Source organism: Halyomorpha halys, unplaced genomic scaffold (assembly GCF_000696795.3).
Source record: "Halyomorpha halys isolate HHAL.00 unplaced genomic scaffold, Hhal_1.1 Scaffold302.1, whole genome shotgun sequence".
Lineage (NCBI taxonomy): Eukaryota > Metazoa > Arthropoda > Insecta > Hemiptera > Pentatomidae > Halyomorpha > Halyomorpha halys.
This window is the reverse complement of record NW_027110436.1, coordinates 223,368-239,386: the sequence shown is the minus strand read 5'-3', so window position 1 is coordinate 239,386 and position 16,019 is coordinate 223,368. Positions and strand designations below refer to the sequence as shown.

Genomic DNA, 16,019 nt, shown 5'->3' with positions numbered 1-16,019 from the left:
GAAAAGCAATCCGGAATGCCATACCCGGTCAAAAGCTTGCGCTATGTCCAGAAAGGCACCCGAGCAGTATCTAGAACCTTCTGACATTTAAAACTTTCCTTAAATAAATAAATAACGGGGTACGGTGTTAACAAACCAGGATTGAGAAATTATTGAATAATAATGTTTATATTGCCTACTCACGGTCTACAAGTGTTTTATTAAAAGTATGTGAATAATTTATTTTTATTGGAATTTATGGAACAATCAGTTCAAGTTTATTGAATCTCTAATAAGATACATAATAAAACTAATACTTAGGTAACACTTAGGTACTACTAACACATATACTAACTCTTAGGTAAGTTAAATTTAATACTAAAGTGCAAAAGATTATCTTGAATTCCTAAGTGTATTTTGAGGTTATTATTTTTTTTATTAATTTACTATAAATTATTTTTCCCTTTATTTGCTCTTACCAAAGTGGGCATTCATTCATACCGTTCCCCCCCCCCCCCACATGCGTACAAAAAAACATTTTCGTAATTTTGTTTTCCACTTTCTTTACTGACGTACACTGATTGTATTGGGCTATAAGGTTTTTACATATAGCAATGTTAATTAATTGTATTTTTGTATGATCTAATGTTTTCTAGATTTTCCAACTTAAATACCTCTACGAAATTAATCTGGGTTTACAAAGTTCGATAAATCGTTGAAATGAAGTAGGCATATCGAAATTCTAAGGTAGTAAGTTGAAAATTTATTGCGAGTTTCCTTAAGTTATTCATTTACTTTTCTTTGGCTACTGTGATCGCCTAACGAAGCGATATTTCCCTACAGATTGGTTGCTATCTTATTGGAAATTCATCGTGAATTCTGAAAATGATGAAAAGCGTTGAGAAATATTCAGTTAGAGTGAGAAAGTTAGGACTGGTAAAAAAAAAAAAAAAGAAAAAAAAGTTTTCTTGGAAAAATCTTGAAATAATCATATCTGGAAAACGGATTGAAATATTTGATATTTCATTTTTAGTGGTTTGATCTCACATCACTGTATAACAGTGAATTTGTTTAGTGGGCCTCTGGGGAGGATTCGGGAGAGTAAATGAAAAAAATGAAATGAAATTGTGAAATGGAAGGGAAAGAAAATCAATAAATTGAAATATTATTATTTAGTGTGTGGACTGGAATTTATTGTAAAAGAAAACTGTGGGGAAAAAAAATGTTTTCTTCCTATTTTATTATATCATGTAAAAATATGTAATTTATATATACCCGACCACGGATTGATTAGTATAATGTGTAATGTAGCAACACGATGTATTTGGGCAGTATGAATGAACAAAGCATTTCTCTCCCTCTAATAGATAATAGTTGTGACACAGACCTATTCTTCCCTCAATTAATCTCATGGACCAACTTGTATAATGTAGGTTAACCCAATTATATAATTTTTTTATATCAATATATTTATAAAATAAGCACTTTTTTTTTAAATTCAAAATATTACGATTGGCCAAACTTTCTATAAAGGAATCAATTTTCTTTAGATGTAAGAGCCTTTTTGTCGGCATAGGTTGTCGGAAGTTGTAAACCTCTGGGCCGTAAAACCAGTGCTGCCTCAATCCGGGCACTCTCCTTGATGATAACACAGGTCATTCGATAGGCAGTGTATGGCTCAATACACACAAATGTACTCCTGACAAATTGAATGAAAGCATGATCTTGAAAAAAAATCCCTCTGAGAGAGCTGTTTAAAAGCTGTTCGGGAACACATAATAACTTTTCAGTGAATGAAAAACTTAAAAAGAGACCACAGTACCTATAAAAAAAAACACGAAATTACTCTTATAAATCCTTCAGAAGAGGAAAGCTTAGATGATTTTTCAATAAAAAAAATATAATTATAGAGCAAAAAGAATTCATCAATTATTCTGATAAATAATACCAAGTTTCTTGATATTTCAATTTCAGTCACCGGGCTTGCATTCATCAATAAATATTGTCATTATTATAAAAAAAAACTCATTGATTTTGGTATATTCTTGGCCAACAGTTAAAAGGTCAACGTTTATATTATAATTTTTTTTTTTATAGTTATTTATTGATATTTACAACTGTACATAAATACATCAAGTAAATTTGAGGAAATCATAATGGTAAGGTACAAGCATGTAGAGAAACTACCCAATGGTAGCACTCTAAAAACATTTTTACAATATAAGGTCTCGAGGACATCTTCTTTTCAGGCACCTCGGAGGATTGTCCGGAATATAAGAGGAAGCAAGATTAGAGAGTAATGGGTTTGAGTGGTTAGAGAGTTTTTAATGGAAGGATTGATATCTGGTTCGGACTAGATCGGTTACAAATGGAACATTAAGGTCTTTGTGGATGATTTTATTTGTGACAAAGTAGGGAGAATTTAGGATTTTACGAAGGATTTTGGACTGTAAGGATTGGATACGAGAGGAATTAGAAGGTTTAGTGGAGCCCCAAAGCTCAACGTCGTATGTCCAGGTAGGCCTTATAATTAATTTAATAATGTAAATCTATCTTTTGTAATGAATTGGAATTTTGGATCGTTTGTCTATAAGTGCTGTAATAGTCCAAATCGACGTGCAGTTTCCTGTATTTTCAGTCTTGTGTGAGGATTCCAGGTTAGTCCTAAGGTCCAAGCGGATCTGTAGGGGTAAGGGCAACATTATTGAAGTATACTGTAGGGCAGTCAGTAGGTTTACGAATATTATAAAATAAATTTATATAATTGTTCTCACATAAAACTGGTACAAAATAAAAAACTTTTCCTTTATACATATATATGTTGAAGCTTACAGAGGGCCATATCAGCTTATATCAATATCGATACCTACATAAAGCGGATCGATGACTATAAAGCAGTATTGAAGTTGCCATCAAGTGTCGTGTACTACGTACACCTTTTTCTTTTTTTTTTCAAATTTCTCACGCAGTACAGTAATAATTTTTTTTTTTTTTTTTAAAGAGGCGTATATTTTATACCACGCAAAACGCATATCATATGAATAAATTGTTGTATTAATAATGGATTACAAAATTATATAGAACATAATATATAAATATATACATTTTGTACTAAACAATAAAAAAAAATCGACTAATTTGGCTTTTCAGTATTTGAAAAAGTTAGGAAAGTAATAAAAAGCATAACTTCAGTATACAGACATTTTTCTTAGGAATAATCCAACATCCCTTGTTTTATCAGGTCAAATATTGCCCCATAATTAAATCCTTAATTTTTGGAAAGTATAGAGCTCTTAATAAACTAGAAACGGTCTAAAATCTCTGTTTTAGAAAGATTAAAAATTAAGACTTTATAAACAAGTGATTCGATCTCAAAAATTCTTCTAACTTTTACTAAGTAAAAATATATTCTTTCAAAAAATATTTTTATAGGAAAGTTTTTTAGGAACAATCCATATAATTTTACAATTGTTTAAAAAAAAAAACATGAATGAATTTAAAATTTTTAAGAAATAAAATTTATATTATGAAAAAGAGACTCATTCGGAATCCACATACAAGACTAAAACGAGAAGAAACTGTTCGTAGATTTCGATTGCTACAACACCTATTTGACAAACGCTCTAAACTTCCCATTCACTACAAAATATAACTATACACTACGATAATCAGATCAATTTGGACATATGGAATTGAGCTCTGTGGCTCTACCAAACGATCAAATTCCTCTCGCATCCAATCCTTACAATCCAAAACCCTTGATATTTCTATTACGTCACAAATAAATTAATCCATAAAGACCTTAACATCCCATTCGTTGCAGATTTGGCCCAAAACAGATATGCGTCATTTCACTCCAAACTCCTAGCCCATGACTTAATCTCTCATCCTTAACAATCCCTGATAATTTTCCGAGGCGTCTGAAAAGAAGATGGCCACAGGACCTTCTAATTTAAATTAATGTAATATGTGGTTTCTTCCCAAGATTTTCAAGTGTAAATGAAACATTCCACATATTTACTTATTGTATTTATTATTTTGTACAATTTTAAATAACATAAAATATATATTATGAAAATTCCATAGTATAAGTCACTTTGATCTGCAAGATTCCATTTTAATAAGTTCAAATATTTCTTTCTTGTACACTTTCCATTTCTATAGCTCCAATACTCAAGATTAAAAAATACAATTTTTTTGTATGTTTGAGCCTAGGGTGGGACCCTACTGTTACTCAAGAATAAATTATGAAATGTAAATAATATTATTCATCAAGTAAGTTCTCTAGGTTAGAACAGTAAATAGAGGATACATTTCTTGCTGTTGCCATGGACAAATTGGATAAGTTTTTGCCATTGATATAGCTCCCAATTTGGGCCAGATGGTAGGCTTAGCAGAGTTCTCGCTAATACTCGAGTTCTCAAGTCAGTTCGGTACCCTAATGTAGTTTTGGCTTATTTAGCAGTTGGTTTGTTGTTTGCAACTCCATCCTTCCTCTTTTATTATAGTTGAAATATACTCTTGTACTTAATTGAAATAGATTCAAAGAAGAACATTATATAAATCTGAAATGCTATACTTATTCAATATGAAAGAATGACCGGTGGGTAAAGTACTAATTGTCAGAGATCTAAGTTTGGATTACAATGTAGCATCACACACACAATTATTTAAAAATAAAATTTTAGATTATATAATACTAAATTTCAATGTCTAACCAAATACATTAAGCAAGTTATGGCCAGTATCCATAGGTAATTAATTGAATATTGTAAATAATTGACATTAATGAAGATAGCTTAGATAGATACAGTTGCTTAGAATTGATTAATACAGTGTTAAACTTTATTTTTCATTTTTTAAAATATATTCTATGAAAACGTAAACGAGTTCATAGGATGATGTAACTTGTTTGCTGTTTTTTGTAAATGGTTCAAATTTAATTATTCATTAATTATTCCGGTTCTACTCCAAGGTATAACCCATTCATCAATTAAATATTATCGGTTTTATCTACTATACTTCCTCGATTAAACATATACATGTTATCGAAAGTAATTAAAAATATAACTCTCACTTTTCAGGGTCTAACACCACAAGACAAGCAAAACAAATTAAATGAATTAATTGAACGACTTAATTAGTGTGAGTTATAATTAAATTAAATTTTATTTAATTGAAGAGGAGGGTCGTAATAATATATGCATTGTAATGATTACTAATCATGAATTTCCTAGTGTGGAAGTCAGATAACATTTAATGACAAGATGACTGCTTATAACATTTTCTACAATTTAAGACCAAAATTTCTCAAAAAAAAAAAACAGCTCTTGAAAAACTTAACCATTAGCCTCAAAAAACCAAAATATTTCGTTATTATCACTAATTTTGAAATATTGTCAACAATATTCTTTCTACTAAAAAAATGAATTTTAAATAAATTTAATTACGAGTAGTAATCATTTAAGTTTATAAATGAATGTTAGACATCAATGGTTTTCTGAAAAAATTGACAGATAACCAAAATCATTGATGAATGCAATTTGGAAGAAAAAACTGTTCTATTTTACAAAAACAATCTCTACAAGATAAAAATATATATATTTTTTAATAGTTTCATTTGTATAATTGACAATTCAATTCAAATTTTAATTTTATTCAATGATAATGTTATCTTCGAGTCATAAAAAGAAAATTTCTTTTTAAATGACAAAATCGTACTTTCAGATATGGCTATAAACTCAAAGTATTTGAATTAGTATTTCAAAACGTGATAAAAAAAAATCATGAAACAATATGTATATTGCAAAACCGAAATATATTGAAATCTCTTAGTTAGAAATCAGTAGGGTCTTAATAGGCATGGATTGTAACAATAGAACAGTTTAAATTCGAAAAGGCCTCAAACAGAGTTGTGCACAATCCCCAATTTTATATAACTTCCTACGGAGATATGTGTTAAAAATAAGTTACACTGAAAAGGAGATGACATAACTATAAGTGAATGCAACTTATCGTATTTGAGTTTATTAACGGAGAAAAAATATGTAGATGGTCAGTGAACTCCTTCAGCAGTGTAAATCCGTGGGGTTGAGTACTGATATAGGAAAAATATAAAAATAATAACAAATTCACAGAAAGGAGAGGTCAAAGTTAATAATTATCAGTTTTGTCAAGCAATATATTTATTTAGGATATTCCATCCCACTGAAATAAAGAAAAGATTTAATAAATAGAAGGTTTAATACAGGATGGTATACCTTCCAGGATGAAAGAAAAATATATTGGAAACATGCGTATACCCTGTAATTTTATAAGGATCGCAGACATGGTCAGCAACAGAAAAACATTATGTAAAATTAGCGACGACATAACTAAAATTTTCAAGAAATATAATAAGTATAAAAAAACTAGGATTAGTTTTAGGATAAATTAAAAGTCTACCAAACGAAGCACACAAGCTGATATGGATTAATGCTGGTCTTGTTTCCATACTTGATACGAGAAGATAATTCAACATTGCTATAGAGTGGAAACTAGGGAACAGGAAAGATGGAAAGGAAAACCAATCACAAGATGCTGAGATGAGATCGTGCAAACAGTGAGACTGTTGAGATAGTGTGGCTAGGAATGGGGTAAAATAATAAAAAAACATGTAGTAAGCAAAAATTTATATTTAAGTGTTCAAATACAGCAAAGAATTTATTTAATTATATCTATAAATTATTATTTTTGAAATTACTTCAAAAATTTAATCAATGAAGTTGAGCAAATTATGAGAAATTCTTTACGTTTATAAACCGAACTCTTACCTCCCAAGGGAGAAGATTTGGATTTTTAAAGAACGCAAATAAAGCTGTTGTTGTTATAATAATAATAATCTGAGAGTGCGCTAAAAGTAGTAATTGACAAATATATTTTTTATTAATTTTATATAGAAAACAATTATTTTATTATGAACTAGCATGAAAAATGTAATATATAAAGTTGAGAAATTTTTATAAATTCTTTAGGTTTATAAACTAGAATCATATGCATCCCAAGGGAGAGCCTTTTAGTTCTGCAAAGAATGCAAATAAAGCTCTTAACAATAATAATAACAATTTGATAGTGCGCTGAAAGTGGCGGGTAGCAGGGGAATTGTTAAATATCTGGCAAATACACACTCTAGAGTATAGTAATAAATAAACTATAATAAATTATTATTTGCAGTTAGTTAAGTTATAAGTTATTATAACAATAATAAGTTCTCAATTCCACCCATCGCCCGCAAAAGCAAATTTATCAATTTATAATTTTGTCTATGATAATACTAATAGGGGGTGACGGTAGCAGCGTGGCAACGCGCCCGTCTACAACCCCAAAGGTTGTGAGTTCAAGCCCCTCCGTCCGTGAATTAACGTACTCAGACTTCAGCGAAGAACTTAAGATTTACTTCTATTGTGCAATAAAATGTTATATCTGAATCGTAATTCTCAAAAACTAGTAGGCAATGTCGAAGGTTGAGTTACTTCATGCCAAGTGAATTAATGTCTTATGAATAAATATTGCTATAGCTGTAAAGGAAACCTTATTGTGAGAATAAGAAAGGAAATAACCAATGAATATTAAGTAAGTGGAACACGAAGTGTGGTCCAGAAGGAAGAATAAACTTGTTAGAAAATCGTTAGCATTTGGTGGAATTATAGTTCAGGTTTGGTAGTCTACTTTCGTTAAGCAGACCTTTCAGAAATGACAAAGTAGATACATATGGGTAAAAAACAAATGAACCATATGTGCTGTTTTGGTGTATCATCATAGATAAAACAATACTTTTGTTGTTGAAGATAGTTTATAAAATTAGCTTTGTGTTAATTCATAACATTTCAAGTAACTACAGAGCCAATTTTTTTATGATTTGGCTCTAAAGTTGCATACGGCAGATGGGCCTAAAATATCATTTGCGTTAGCCTGTTTGTTTTAAAATGGCGGTGGAATAAATGTCTCCTACTGCTTCACCTCGACCATTAATAAAAATAGAGGTAAAATCCACAGTGTTAATTCTTGTTAATTAAATTGATCAAGATCTTAATTGAATCAATACTAGTGAATATGTAATTTGGTGTATTGGACTTTGAACCTAAAGTGGTAAGAAAAATCGTTTGAGTAGTCGCACCAAATACTTTATTATTTGTTATTTATTGACTTGATAAAGCATTTAATTCAAATATTAAGTCATTGTGTAATCATTTGTAATGTTTTCTCAAATTGTTCTTATTATTAAATTATAATAAAAGCTGCCAGAATCAAGGGTAATACTTATCAGATATCAAAGTAATCCTTCATAATATAAAAACAAGCTTCAATAAATAAATATAAATTAAAACAATTTAGATACAATACTGAAAATATAAAAGTTATAAAAATACGTAATTAAAATACATAAATACTAATTAAATAAAAATTTTAAATATATTTATTGTTTTATTTTTCAAATTCAGAAGGATAGAGTAGTAAGAGAGAGTTTCTTACGGTAATCAAATGGAAACTAGGAGAACAGCTGCATAGGATTGACCGAGATAGATGGGGTCTCAGCCATAGCTACAGTTGAGATATATCTTTAGTTCACTGGCTGGGAACCCGAACTCAAGATAATGTAATCGTGCAAGTTATTTGTATAACATCAACATATAAACAATAATAATGTAACAACTAATCATTACAACAGCTATATATAAAATTTCACCTCTAACGTTTATATGAAACATTCCTAATGTAGAGTAAACCATAAGTTGCCTCAGAGGTCATTAATTTGAGAGAGGATTTATCTGAGAAGATTATCTGGATTAATTTAAAATCGGTTAAAAAAGGATTTCTTGCTCAGCCCTCGTCGGAGGAACGCTATTTCAACCTGGACCCAAGGATGGATACACACACCTAAGGTCTTTCGATATTTTCAAATAACAACTCGATGCAAAAAATGTTCAACGTATCACTGTTAACAGCTTATTAAGCATAATACTAATTTTTAACATTAGACACATTTATGATTGGCTTAAACTCTCATTATTTAGCAATTAACTTAATTTAATAAAGTTAAGAATCAAGTTTTTTTAATTTTTATTTACAGTCTATAACTAAATGAGGCATCCAAGCTGAAAAGTTAAGGTAATACATACTAAACAACATTAAATTCTATATCAGAACAATTTAAATTTTAGAAAAACCCGGCAAAGTTGCTTTACAACCATACTACTTGACCAAATTATGACATGGTAATCTTTCGCTACATTCAATTTTATTTAATTTTTTGTATTATAACTTTTTAGCTAAAATTCAGCTTTTAGGAAAAAGGCCCTAACACCAAAATAAATACTTAAAATTCATTTTAATAATCAAATTATTTCCTTTTAATCATGATTTATCGGTTAAAACAGAAGATATGAACAGAAGGTGCCCCCCCAATTCACACATTTGCCTAATAGTAATTAAAATGCATATGCATAAGAAGCACTAGCACCCCATGTGGTCAAGATTGGAAGAAAGAGACATTAGCTATGGCTTAAAGTTAACATAGGGAATCATTTTTTTTGTGTGGGGGCAAATCTTTTCCTCCCTTCTTCAATGAAAATCATCATGCGTAATTAGAACATTAAGGAAGTGTTCTACCGGTAATAGAGGAGGTTATTTTTTGGTAGATTTTATTAATCATCTTCAATAAAATAAAATAATAAAGAAAAAAAATCATTATTAGTTGCTTTATCAAATTAATTAGTTGCTTAGCGACCGTTTTAGAACTTCCAGAAACGCTTTCAGACCCATATAAAGTACTGTATTCAATTTTTCGGTAGGATTTTAAAAAAAGAATATTCTACGAAGGTTCACAACATGCGTTCATTCGACGCAGAATTTAATGTTGTATAATTTGTTACCCCTTAACGTTTCCGCTAGAATGGACCGTTAGGAGTTATAGGCAATGAGCACGAAAAAAAAACCTAATTAAATTAATTAGTTAATTACTAAGAGTTTACGGTCCACCAGAAATGCATTTCTGGATTAAATTTTAAGAAACTATTCAAATCCTGCACCCAAAGCTCCTTGTCTTCTGAGACCCCATTATTATCTCTAAGAGTAATTTCTTTTATGTCGTAGTAGTTTAAGTTGAAAGATTTATGCAAATTGAACCATGGTTTTAACATCTATTGATAAAAATAAGTAAGAAGCCTTCGGAATAAATTCAAAGAGTAAGACTCGTGTTCAATGTTGCAACCGAAGTATGATCTGTGAAAAATGCTTTCTTGTCCTAAATATTAAGTTGTAGTCATGTTATTTTTTTAAAATTATTATGACCTACCCATATAAAGAAGGACATGACGCACATCATCAAGGTTAAGGAACCCATCTTCATTCTTGTCGAACAAGGCGAAATGTCGGTGGATAATTTTCGTAGACGGCAGCTCCTTCTTTCTGTTCGCTAGGTGGCTTATATATTCTGGGAAGGAGATAACACCGTCGGAGTTCTGATCCATCTTTTTGAACACCTAAAAGCGTTTGGAGACATTAGTAAATTTTCATGTAACCGGGATCACATGTCCTACAGTTCTAAAAAAAAAACGTTAACATACTAAACAATTACCAATCATTATGCTAGTGGCATTGCTAAAGGAGAAGACGATTCCGAGATTTTTAATGCTAAACTACCCATTCATTAATAAATTTAAATATCAACAATGTTTAAAAATGTTTTAATATACATTACGTATATATATTATACATTGAATACAAGTAGCTTTACCTCTGCACATGGTTATTATAGCTGCTAAAAAAACATTAAAGATTCAGCGATTCTCAAAACATCGCCGATTCTGGATATAATCAGAATCTTCCCATAAATAATTCTTTCTGGGACAGAGCTCACGAAACAGTTCAATTCGATTCAGTTTCAAATATAGTCTTTATAATAAATAAAAAAAAAAAGTTCATAAAAAAGCATGAATTTACATGCTCATTTACCAATTATTATTTATATACATCCTGCTTTAGCAGGGGTGCCTAGGTACCCTTTATCTCACACATTGGCACACTGAAATCCCGGGACAAAGGCGACAACCTCTGTCAAAGAAGGAAAGCCCCTTTAATTTGACGATAAAAGGGAGAAAAAGGACCGACTAGGACCTTAAGGCCAGTGACCTGCCCACCCCCTCTGAAGGATTAGTAAAAGAGAGTCGGAGCATAAATTGACCAATGAGAAAAGCGGAGATCGGAAGTGGGGAGGGATTAGAAGCAGAGGGGAGAAAAGGAGTAAACAGAGCAGGAGTTGAGGGCCGTCGGAGAGCAGTCTTGAGAGAGACAGGAGTCGAGGACTGATTAAAGGGAATAGGCAGCAGTCACATATCGCAGGGATTCAGCAGAGGCCGCCGGCAGGCTGCGGAATGACGCGGGACCAAAGATCCGCTACGCCCTTTTCCATTGTAATTTGAATGGCAATAATAGCATTGATAAACTTAGAGTCAGTATAAATAACAAAGATCCCGACTGGTACTTCTCAATTCATAATATAATTAAATTTTAAGGAAATAGATCTACCATGCTCTCTCATAGTATTATTCTTGTTCCTGTATATATAAAATAAAGCAATCAGTACTATACTTTTTAATTAAGAATTCCTGCATGCCTCCTCATAATAATTGGTAAATTGGTAAGCACGACACCGTTGGAGAATAACTCCAATGATGAATTATAAATATTAATATCTAGCATACCATAGCAAGGGGGGCTAAGGTATCAAGTGCTTGAGTTAAATATATTGCATACATTGCTAATAAATTAATTATAACCGGGAATAATAAATTACCATCCTGAACTTTATTATGAAACGTTTCCGTTATGCACCTTCCTACCCAATACCAAAATAACTTCTTTGGTATTTCCTGCTTTAAACACAATATTATACTGCTTCAGGAGGTCAGAATAATCGTAAGATTTTTTTTAGAATTTATCTAGAACTGAAGAAATACACTGTATTTCAATACTTAAAAAAAAATTAATGGAATATGCAAAGTATTACTCAAAATTTATGACATGATGCGCATACTTATACGGTAATGTTTATGACTATTATGTAAAATAATACATCATAGTTTCATAAACTACAATATTTCTGCATTATCATTTTTTAATGGTCTATGAGTGAGTAATTTTCACGTTTTAAAAAATCAATAAAGCATCATTCCCTATTTTAATGTATTTAAAAGTGTAATCAAAGGATTAAAGATGAAATACTTCTTAAGAAATTGATATTTAAATATTATTTAATACAAGTTGTATGTGTTTTAGTTGTATATTCCATAACTTAAAAATAATGGAAAAAAATTAACTAATAGAAAAACTTAACTATTTCTTTATTTATTTTAATTTTGGCATAGATTTAATAATAATTTTTATAATTTTCTAAGTTCTATTATTAATCCGGACTGTACAATTTTTGGCTGTGCTTTAAGACGTTATTATGCTAATTGATATGTTACTTTAATTAATGATTTATTATATTGATTGCTTGTGAGTGGTATACTTTATTATTAACACAAGCACAAAATGATCCACTTTTACTCTCAACATTTATTTCAAAATATCTATAATGTTTCGGCCCTCAGCCCATTTTCAGGGAGACAATCTTAAACATTGATTTCATAAATCCTTTAAAATGTTTCTTGTAGGCTACTTGCCCATGTCATCTTTAAAACACATTAAATATTAAAATAACATCACAACAGTTTCAAAACTGTATTTAAATTGATTATTCACTTAAAAAAAATTTATAATTTAAACTTAAAACTTTTTCACACATATTGTTGTGTATATTTAATTAAATTTTGTGAGTAAGATTAAAAATATAAAATAATTTGTGTAAAAATTTTTAAGTTTAGATTATATATATTTTTAAGTGAATAATCAATTTAAAAACTGTTTTGAAACTGTTGTGATGTAATTTTAATTTTTATTGTGTTTTAAATACATGACATGGGGAATTAGCCTGCAAGAAACATTTTAAAGGATATATGACATCAATGTTTAAGGTTGTGTCCTTGAGAATTTTCGAAATAAATGTTGAGAGTAAAAGTGGATCATTTTCTGTTTGTTGTAATTGAAAATTTAAGTTTGTGAAAAAAATACTAAAAAATAATATACATGAATATTATTTAGTCATAATTAGTTTTCGGTTGTTTGAAATTAATATTTCTTAGAAACTAAGAATATAAATTAATTAAGTCGAGCGATAGCCTTTGAACCTATGGAATATTCGTTTGTAAGGCTTATTGCAGGTTTAAATATTGACATAAGCTAGTACTCAGTTATACTAGTACTCAGTTATACTGGTACTCAGTTATACTGGTACTCAGTTGATTCAACATTAAGGCAGCATTGCTTATCAATCTATAGAGTTCGATTGAAAGTGATAGCGTCACCGGAATGACGTAGATCTGAAGTGGCTGCAGTGGAGCGAGCAACATGGTCACTCGACTGTCCAACCTTCCTCTCTCCTCCAACTCCCAATATTTAACCCTTTATTCATTTCTCAAACTAATTGTGCTGAATAGCTCTTATGTTTAATAATTTAATTTATAGAAATTTAAAAGAAAATAAAAGGTAAAGGGGATATTTTACACCAGCTTGCTCTAAAATATAGTTTAATTACTAAGCGTTTTAGTACAAGAACCCAAAATATGTTACAAGTTCCTATGTTACAAGAGGAAAAAAAGGCAGTTATTTCACCAAAATTTTTCATTACTTAATTGAAAACTATGTATAATCATTAGTCAAAATGGACGAGTTTGCCAAGTATAGGTAGGGGGAATAAAAAATGGAGGCTGTTTCAAAACGTTAAAAATAATTAATTTTTTATTCGGAGCTCTATTTCCTTAAAACTATCAACAACAATGGAAAATCTAAGAGAGCATCATTTAAATTAGAGTACATTTTCTAAAATGTAAGCCATTATAGAGCTATGTACGTCCAATAGTTCTTGAGATATAGATTTTTAAATAGCAAAATTTCATAAAAATGTTGTATGGAACGTACTGATAGATCAGTAATTAGTAAATTTATTTTGAAAAATCTATATCTCAAAAACCATTTGGCGTACAGATGTCTATTAGCACTCAAATTAAAGCTAGTTCAATGGGCTTATTAAGTAGTTAAATACGTTTATTTTCGTAGGAGGTTTAGTTTTCATGATATTTGCTAAAATAAATTGATTTATAGTCGTTCGGACCAATTTTCATTTGCCTGTCCTACGAGTTAGTAGTTTAGTATCTTACCACAGAGCTACCCACTCCCACCCAATTAATATAATAAAGTAATGAATTAGTTCTTTTTCGTATGATTCATTAAATGCTACGTCGAGTAAGACCGTAACTTCATAATCCGGTCAAGTAGTTCGTAGCAAAAGCGTGAACCGTCGTTATCCAAAAAATTAATTATTTTTTTCAAATTTTACCAAAACCTGAATATACAGTAAATGTGGATTCCACAGTTAACATGAAAACGCCTTTCTGGCTTAGTTAGCAGTCAATAAGAAACTAATTAATTAGATTGAGTTCAATATTTTGTTTTCCCTTTTAAATCCTAAACAAGCATCCGTAACAATTCTTTGATCATATAGATACTAATATATTACCTAATAACTTCTAACATTAATAAAAGTTTAATTTCGCTATCTAGTAATTTCTTGCTTTTATGTAAGAAGATATTTGATAAAAGAAAATTAAAATTAATTTTCAAGCATATGTGGTTACTCATTGTGTGTAATAAATGAATCTGGATGTAAATGTCTGAGGGCGACATATAGAACGCAATAGCTGAAAACTGCATAAGTAAGTACTCGACACTTTAGTGTTTAATGTCAGTTGAAAATAAAAAGTCAGTGAAATGCTGTTGTAGTTGACACAATATATTTAGTTAGAAAATATAATTTTAAATTAATAATTATTAAAAAAAAATGTGTGAAGGACTGATTAAAATAAACGAACTGAAAACTTTTTAACAAAACAGGAAATAACTAGAAAAAAGTAGTCAAGAAAAGGGACCTGTCACGTGGTCACATACATACAGTTGGGAAGGTAACTCACGCTTATTCAATTACCACTTTCAATAGTTGCTATAGTACAAGATCCGGAAAAAAAAAGCAGTTATCTCACCCCAATTTTTGATAACTTTAATGAAAACTATGTATAATAATAGTCAAAATTGATGAGTCTGCCAAGTATAGGTAGGGGGAATATAAAATGGCAGCTGTTTCAAAACCTTAAAAACCCCAAATGTTTCATGCTAAAATAAATTGATTTATAGTTGTTCGGACAATAAGATTGATTAATGAAAATTTTATTTCTGAAACCATTGGACGTACTGATGTCTGCCAGCGCTCAAATTAAAGCCAGTTAAATTTACTTCAAAATAGTTAATTATGTTTATCTTTGTAGGAGTAGTAGTTTTTATGATATTTGACAAAATAAATGGATTTATAGTTGTTCGGACCATAAGTTTGATTCATGAAAAACTTCATTTCAGAAACCATTTGACGTACAGATGTCTGCCAGCGCTCAAATTAAAGCTAGTTAAATTCACTATAAAATAGTCGATTATGTTTATCTTTGTAGGAGTAGTAGTTTTTATGATATTTGACAAAATAAACTCACAAAATGTTAATTTCTAGTTGTTCGTATAAAATGTTCGATTTTTGAAAAAAATATATCTCTAGATCCATAACATGCACATATGTCTGCCAACACAAAATAAAGGAAATTTAACTTACTATAAAGTAGTTTATGACTCTTATCTTCGTAGGGGTAGTAGTTTTTATGATATTTACATATGAATATAAATTTGGCGAATGAAAAATTGTCCGATCAACTATAAATCAATTTATTTTATCAAATTTCATGAAAACTACTCCTCCTACGAAAATAAACTCTATAGCTCATTAAACTAGCTTTAATTTGAGTGCTAATAGACATCTGTACGTCAAATGGTTTTTGAGATATAGATTTTTCAAAATAAATTCA

At 30.0% G+C, this 16,019-nt stretch overlaps 1 protein-coding gene across 2 annotated transcripts in view; it reads right to left on the bottom strand.

The window, feature by feature from the left end:
- LOC106680974 (uncharacterized) overlaps positions 1-16,019 on the bottom strand; it is a 42,501-nt gene that overhangs the window by 12,895 nt on the left and 13,587 nt on the right. For both annotated transcript variants that reach the window (XM_014421036.2, XM_014421035.1), the window contains exon 4: positions 10,313-10,499. In XM_014421036.2, the coding sequence (XP_014276522.1) occupies positions 10,313-10,499 (187 nt within the window). The remainder of the gene's footprint in view (positions 1-10,312; positions 10,500-16,019) is intronic.